General features: G+C 28.5%; 2 protein-coding genes across 2 annotated transcripts; one reads left to right on the plus strand and one right to left on the minus strand.

The window, feature by feature from the left end:
• Positions 1-2,143: 2,143 nt before the first annotated feature.
• LOC111895190 (zinc finger protein 2) lies at positions 2,144-2,796 on the minus strand. The gene has a single exon (XM_023891294.2). It carries the CDS (start codon positions 2,702-2,704, stop codon positions 2,273-2,275), a length of 432 nt encoding a protein of 143 aa, XP_023747062.1. The 5' UTR covers positions 2,705-2,796; the 3' UTR covers positions 2,144-2,272.
• A 1,538-nt stretch (positions 2,797-4,334) lies between these two features.
• On the plus strand, positions 4,335-7,457 carry LOC111895088 (uncharacterized). Its single transcript, XM_023891205.1, has 6 exons — positions 4,335-4,380; positions 4,650-4,931; positions 5,622-5,818; positions 6,060-6,140; positions 6,279-6,476; positions 6,831-7,457. Exons 1-6 carry the CDS (start codon positions 4,335-4,337, stop codon positions 7,455-7,457), a joined length of 1,431 nt encoding a protein of 476 aa, XP_023746973.1.
• Positions 7,458-7,912: the final 455 nt, after the last annotated feature.

The following is a 7,912-nucleotide window of genomic DNA, read 5'->3' on the forward strand; positions in this document are numbered from 1 at the left end:
AATTAACCCGTACAATGATGGTTCAAACCGGTAACATATAATTGAACTTACCCAAAAACAAAAAATGTTGCAGCCCACTAACCAATTTGAGTGGCCCACTTACGTAGTTAGGTACGAACTTCTCCTCTCTACACTCTAAACTTCCCTTGTTAGAGATTGGAAATTATGCTTTCATTTTTTCCTCATCCACCAATGTGGGATGCCATGATGGTGCCAAACTCCATTTTGCCTTTCTATTTTTCACACACTTCCATTTATCATATGTTATGAACCCATCAAATGTTTATTTTCATCACTAAATATTATATATTAGTTATCATTTACCATAAAATCAACTAAAGAAACTTTTAAGATATTACAAAATAGAAGATGGGAGTATGATATCTAATCTATTTTCATGAGAAGTTTTGATGAAAAAAAATTTGTGTATTAATTAACCAACTTCTACCTTTAACCTATCTATTCTAATACAAATGCTTATGAATTTGAACAAAAAAGTCAGATCGAAACGAAAAAAAATGAATGAAAAGAAATCGAGAACCCCAAAACTCAGAAATTAATAAATAGAATGCAAAAACTATGAGATTGGACTAGTTTAGAACGACACAGGGTAAAAAATGGTTAGTCCAATTAAAGAGTAGTAGAAAAAAAGTAGTTTGAAAGAAGATCGAATTGGACTTTGGATTTTTTAATGTTTTGATTCCACTTATTATAAAAATCAAACATAGAAAACAATTATACAAAAACCTCGATATAAAATGAAAATATAAATTAAGAAAAAAAACACTATCTAATGTCACCGTGATTGACTTTACATGATTGAGAAAGAAAAACTCTAAAGAGAAAGAAGAGCGTGGGGATGTAATTGACTTTTACATTATGGTGTTGTTTGTTTTGGAAGTGGTTAAGGTGCTGTTTGTTTTTTTGGAGAAAAACCTCCTCAGACCTCTTATTGCTGCGCAACATTTTTCATTTCGAGGCTGTTTGTTTTTCAGAAATCTTCGGATTAAAAAACCTCTGCGCGTGTTCTTTTTGGCGCAACACTTGCTTTGCTTATTCCTACCTCTTCCAACTTTTTTTTTTCTTGCTAAAATATTGATTATATATTGTTGAAATCTTATTTCACCTTTTTTTCGTTTTTTTTGTTTATTCTTGTTGAATTTTTTTTAATATTGAATAATAATAATTTATTGATGAAATATCATTATTTTATGCTAAAATATCATTATTTTTGTTAAAATATAATTATTTTTTTGCTGAAATATCATAAATTCTTACCGAAACGTCATACATTATTAAATTTTCGGTATTAAAAAGCTATTTTCAGATTATAAAATCAGTTTATTTTAATTTTTTAATATCTACAGCAGCAGATGTTAAAAAAAACAAACAAACACGCTTCGTATTACAGTCTGCAGCTGTTTGGTCCACCTCTTCTACTGCAGAGGTGGTATGCAGACTTTATGGATTTTTGCTTCAAAAAAACAACCAACACCTAAATGTCTTGTGTCTTTTTCTATGTTTGCGAAAGAAGACATGCACTTGAAAACGTCTACCCGCCAAAAGGGAAAAGTGCTCAAAAAATATTTTTATAGAAAAACAAACTAGGCCTATGTCTTATAAAGTGTCTTAATGATACTCAAACAATCCTTATATATATAGAAAACATTTTGTAAATAAATATAAGGTAATATAAACAAATTATAACTACTTAATTAATAAATGATATTTTTGGAATCTACACATAAAAAAATAAACATACATCAACAATGAAAAAGGTTGCATAAAAAGATACTATTTTGTCGAACATTCAACAGCAAGTATAACACGTTCATTCCAGAAGCAACACATTGACATCCAATAAAACGGTTTAAGAACTTCAATATTGCCCACATCTTTGTTTCATAAATCTCGACCCAATTTAAATTTTCGATCTTACCTCCATTTCAACTGGGACAAGGAGGATGTTACTTGTTAGTATGTTTACGTTCATCTGTAATTTCCATCCCATGTTTATATCTTAGCCTTTTTGTGTATAGCCCATATCATTTTGTGGACAATAAGAGTGTGCATTTTGTGGAAAATATATGTTATCAGTATTACTAACGATTATTATAAATTAGAAATAAACATAAGATTCAAACTTAGTGCTCATATTAAGAAAGTCCCAATCACTTACAAGAACGTTTACGAAAATGCATTGAGGATACAAGTCAGTTCAAAATGACGAGTTAATAATCTGAAACGTACGTAGTACTAAAAACTAGGCAGCTCAAAGTCTTAAAGACAAGTCAAGCTGATTAAAGTCATCTTCAACACTTTCACTTTTGTAACTATAGTCAACTCCTCTACCCATTTCACTAGCAGCGAACCATCCAACATTTTCTGCTTGATGGTTGAGCCCGATCATGACTGGTGGCTGAACATCCCTACTGTTTAGAACACTAGAACCAGACCTTGATGTGGGCTGGGTGTACCCAGTACGAGGTATTACAGCTGAGGTTAATTCAGTACGACTCTTCTTTGCTATGTTCCTTTCGATTCTATGAGCATTTTGGTGTCCTCCAAGGGCTTGTGAGCTGTAGAATTTTCTTCTGCAGTAATGGCAGGAGAAAACTCGCTGGTGAGAGATGGTTAGAGTGGATGAAGATGATGAAGAGGAGGAGATATCGTTTTCGGGTAGGTTTAGATTGAGGAAACTCATGACTAAAGAACACTTGATGAGTTACGTGGAAGAGATCATGAAGTTGGATAACAAAAAAAAAAAAAACCCTTCTTTATTTATGCAAGAGAAAGGAGGGTTTGTGTCGAATTTTATAAGGTATTTGTGTTAAAGTTGAGTACTCTTGCGCATACATATGCAACCACAAAATAGAAAATGTGGATTCTGAGTCTCTATTGTGTCTATGTATGTGGATAGAGATATGGAACAATGAGTGGGGAATCGAAGACTGGTCGCCTCTCTTAGTGGCATCCATGGAGTCTTTTGTCGGCTGATTACAATAGTTGTTCATTAATTTTACATGCACTAAAATATATGTACGTATACAAGGCAATTATAAATGAACACATATCCAAAGCCGATTATGAATTTTATAATAGTAATTAACTAATTATTTGAATTAAAATACAAAACGACTTGGGATATATATATATATATATATATATATATATATATATATATATATATATATATATATATATATATATATATATATATATATATATATATATATATATGGTTAGGTTATTTTGTTTTCATTATCTATTGTGTGCATTTATGATTGATTCTGCACCAATCATTTTAGTTATTTTAAGAAAGTAATTAATGCATATTACATGTTGAAGATATAATGAATATTAATTACATCTTCAGCATTTAATATGCATTAATTACTTTCTTAAAATAACTAAAATGATTGGTCTAGAATCAATCATACATGCACACAATATATAGTGAAAACATTTGAATCTAACTCTCTCTCTCTCTCTCTCTCTCTCTCTCTCTCTTTCTATATATATATATATATATATATATATATATATATATATATATATATATTCTCAGCCGATCATTTATCTAACATGTTCACCTTTAAAAAATGTCTGTGTCATTTTTCATTAAGGGTATCTTTGTAAATTAGCAACTTTTTTATATAGAACTTACCTGTTCGTCGTTATCAGTTTCCAAGTTTATGATATCTTTAGCTCGTTTGAATCAGATATGAGGAATTCATTATCAAGATTCTTTTCTTTATATAACTCGTTAGCAATTATACGTATTTTTTCCATTAATCATGAAGTTTCGCATATGTGTTTCAGTTTTCTTCTTCGTATTCAGTTTCCGATTTGATCAAGTATGTATATCATTTGAATCGGATATATCGGAGTTCATTATCTAGATTATTACTTTATATAATTTGTTTGGAATTACGCATATTTTTTTCGTTTTGGAGTTGTTTCATCGGAGTTCATTATCAAGTTTCGAATATGTATTAGAGTTGTTTCATCGGATTTTTGTTATGTAGTTTGAGATATTTACTTCAAATCGGAGCTGATTTAATTTTCAATCGGATAAATCATTGTAGTTTTTACAATTTGAATTGAGAGAGATTGCTTAATTACATCATCTGATCGAGCTGATTTAAGTTTCTTTCAAATATTTTGTACGTTGAGGTGAGATATATTCAAAATTAACTAGGTTTTCATATTTATGACTTTTTTGTGAGATATATTCGATATTAATATTGTTTTTGTTTATTTATATAGATCATTTGGTTTATTATGTCGAATTCTAGTGTTATTGATGGTGATTCACTGATTTTTATTCTTCTATGTGTGAGAGTGAAGAAGAAGATGTTGAGAACATATTTTTTGAAAGTATCATTTATTGAATTATTTTGTTGTTTTTAATTTTGTTGATTATCATTTATTGACATATGAATATATTAATATGAATAAATTGTTGTCTTATTCATGTTTATTTTATATATTTTGAATCCTTATGAATTTTATGTATTCATATATGAATGTTTTATTAAGCCATTAATAAACATTGTTTTTTGTTTTATTCATATGAATTTCATGTATCCATATATGATTGTTTTATTCATGCATTATTATATTGATTTAGATTTATAATTTTTTAGGTGGTGAATCTTCAAGTTCAGTAGATGATGCGCAATATTGTGGTGATATAATTAGAGAACATATCTATAAGCCAGATGTACATGTTCAACCTATTCCATTTAATGTTTTAATCTTCAAATCATCAAAGTTGGCCATCAAAATGTATTCCGAGTATGCTGAAATTGGTGGTTTTGATGTGAGACTAAGCACACAATCAAGGTTTGATAACAAGATTATAAAGAAGAAACATGTTATATGTAATCGTGGTGGCAAACAGAAAAAGAAATCTTGTGACTCATTGGGTACAAGTGGTGTTAGGAGGAAACGAAGTTATTGGTTGTCAAGCAAAGATTATATTTGAATCTGTGTATGGAACTCCGAATTATAAAGTTTTTCAGTTTGATGAACTTCACAACCATCAACTTGAGAAGAGAATTGATTTTAAAAAGCGAGACAAATATCATATTCAGAAAAAGAGTTTATAGTGCGTGCTTCCACATAAAAAATAGGCCCAACTATTAGTCATAAGTTGAGGGCAAGTCTGAGAGGTGGGTATGAGTTTGTAAAGCCCAAAGTAGGTGAGTATAACAATTTAAAGAGAGATATCAACAAGGTTATAGGTTATAAAGATGCCCAAATGATAGTAAACACAGTGAATGACCGTCGAGCTCACTATCCAAATTGCTCATTTGAGTTTAATTGTCAAGATAATGTTTTGGGTTGATGAAATGGAGAAGACATATTATGCTAAATTTGGTGATGTTATCTCGTTTGATGCGACTCTCCGAACAAACAAGCAAATTATTCTATCTACTTTTTTTATTGCTTATTCATATATGAATATTTTAACTTTTATGTTTCATGTTTAATTTTTATTGTTGAAATTATTCTAATAATATACTGTAATTGTATTCATACATGAATATTTTTATTTTTACTTATGAATACATCAAAAATTGACTTTAATGAACACTTTTTTTTGTGTGAGTTAGGTATCGAATGGTTTTTGTTCCATTTTATTGCTATTGACCATCAGAAAAAATCAGTTACTGTTGGAGCGGGTTTGCTAAGCAATGAAAGCATTGAGTCCTACTCTTGGTTGCTTAAAGCATTTCTTAAAACTCATGGGAAAGAACCAACACTTGTTTTAACCGATCAAGATTATGCAACAAAACAAGCTATTGAGAATGTTTTTCCTAATTCAAAGTGCTGATCATGTATGTAGCATTTAGTGAAGAAGTTGAAAAACAAGGTATTATTTTAATATATTTCAAATATGTTACATAGTATTTAGTTATTCATAGATGGATATACTAATTTTTTCAAATATTAGTTTATTAATTTATTAATATTTATTGATATTTTACTTATTCATATTTATTCATTTACGAATAAATATAGAAGTTTATATTATTTTTGTTTTAATACAGATATCAGATAATTTATTTACGAACACAGACTTTAGAAAAAGATACTTGAAGTTTGTTTGGGACATTAATATGAAACCTGATGTATGTGAGGTGAAATAGGGTTTGCTTACGAAGGAATTCAATCTGGAAGACACGAGATGGTTTAAAGACATGTTTACAAAACGTGATTCATGGATACCTGGATATTTTAATGATATTGCAATGTGTGGGTTGATGAAGACTATGTCGAGGTCAGAGAGTATGAATTCATTCTTTAATACCTACTTAGAAAGTGGTAATCTACTTTTGAATTTTATGATGAATTACGACACTGCCATTCAAAAGCAAATGAACACTCAACGAGAGCTTGATAAGGCATCAAAGAAAGCATCTTATAAAATACAAACACCTCGAGAAATAGAACTACAAGCATCAAAGGTTTATATAAATACATTATTTTTTGTGGTGCAAAAGGAAATATATAAAGCAAGTTTTTTATGTATATACTCGTATGTTGGTATTGAAGATGGGGGGGAAGTTTATATTGTGCAACACAACAATACTAAAATCAAATTTACAAACGAATTTAAGGTAATTTAATAGTTTTTTTTTATGAAAAACGTAATGTTTATATATATATATATATATATATATATATATATATATATATATATATATATATATATGAATACTTATATATGATTGTTCATATATGAGTATTAGTATATGAATGTAAATGTGTATTTTTTGTTTAAATTGTTTTTTCATTTTTTTATTATGTTTTTGTATCAGGTTGAAATAAAAGCTGAAGAGAAAGAAATAAATTGCAGTTGTGAACATTTCAAGCGTATGGGTGTTTTATGCAGACATGCTTTTACAATAATGATAAGATATGGTGTGAAAGAAATTCCTGAAAGGTACATTCTGAAAACATGGAGAAAGGATGTGATATCAAGAAATTATCGTTTTAGTTCTCGTCAATCTGATTCAAGGGATTGTGAGAATGTGAAGCTAGTCAATGATTCATATTATAATTTTGAATCATGTTTGGATATTATAAGAGATGACAAAAAGAAATTTGCTTTGTTTGCTGAGAAACAACAGATGCTGTTGAAGGAATTTGAGAGTGAGAGTGATTATACATCTGCTGGATTGAAAAGCAAGACGGATGGTGAAGTCGTATGCAAGCTTATAGGTGTTTCAATTCCTATTCCAAAAGAGATTAATATTCATTTTCCTCAAGTTCAAAGCAATAAAGGTTCTGGAATCAAGAAAAGAATTCCAAGTGTAGGTGAAGTAGTATATGAAAATTCTAAAAAAGAACATAGAATGAGTTCAGAATGTGGAAAAGGAGTTCCTCAGAATTTATGTACATGTCCAGTAAGAATTGTAGCTGCTCAATCGACAAAATACATTTAGGGTTTTTGTTTTTGTTTTTGTTTTGTTTTTTTTTTTTGTTTTTTTTTTTTTGTTTTTTTTTTTTAATGTTTTTTTCGTTTTATTAAGTTATGAATATATGTAGATAATAACCATAAACAATAATATTCATGTATAAATAATACACATTTATATTGATATGATAAATTGAGATTTGAAATATATGCTCTTTTAAAATGAATATATCATATTTATTTTTTAAATAAGTTATTAAATAAGTTATATTGATATGGTAAATTTATATGTGAAATACACATATTATTTGTAAATTATTCATAATTGAATACATAATATGTGGATTCATTTATAATTGAAGATGTTATTATTTACATATTAAAGGTGAATGAATATACAATGTTGGTATTCAATTATGAATAAACTTAAATAAAATTGAAAACTAGTATAAATAAATACAAATATGTGAACTTTGTTATACT

The sequence above is a fragment of the Lactuca sativa genome, chromosome 5 (genome assembly GCF_002870075.4).
Source record: "Lactuca sativa cultivar Salinas chromosome 5, Lsat_Salinas_v11, whole genome shotgun sequence".
Lineage (NCBI taxonomy): Eukaryota > Viridiplantae > Streptophyta > Magnoliopsida > Asterales > Asteraceae > Lactuca > Lactuca sativa.

Coding starts and splice junctions, on each gene's coding strand:
- LOC111895088 (XM_023891205.1), top strand. CDS start 4,335: ATGTGTGAGAGTGAAGAAGAAGATGTTGAGAACATATTTTTTGAAA. Junction 4,381..4,649: donor TGAGAACATATTTTTTGAAA/GTATCATTTATT, acceptor ATAATTTTTTAG/GTGGTGAATCTTCAAGTTCA. Junction 4,932..5,621: donor GAAATCTTGTGACTCATTGG/GTACAAGTGGTG, acceptor TGTGTGAGTTAG/GTATCGAATGGTTTTTGTTC.
- LOC111895190 (XM_023891294.2), bottom strand. CDS start 2,704: ATGAGTTTCCTCAATCTAAACCTACCCGAAAACGATATCTCCTCCTCT.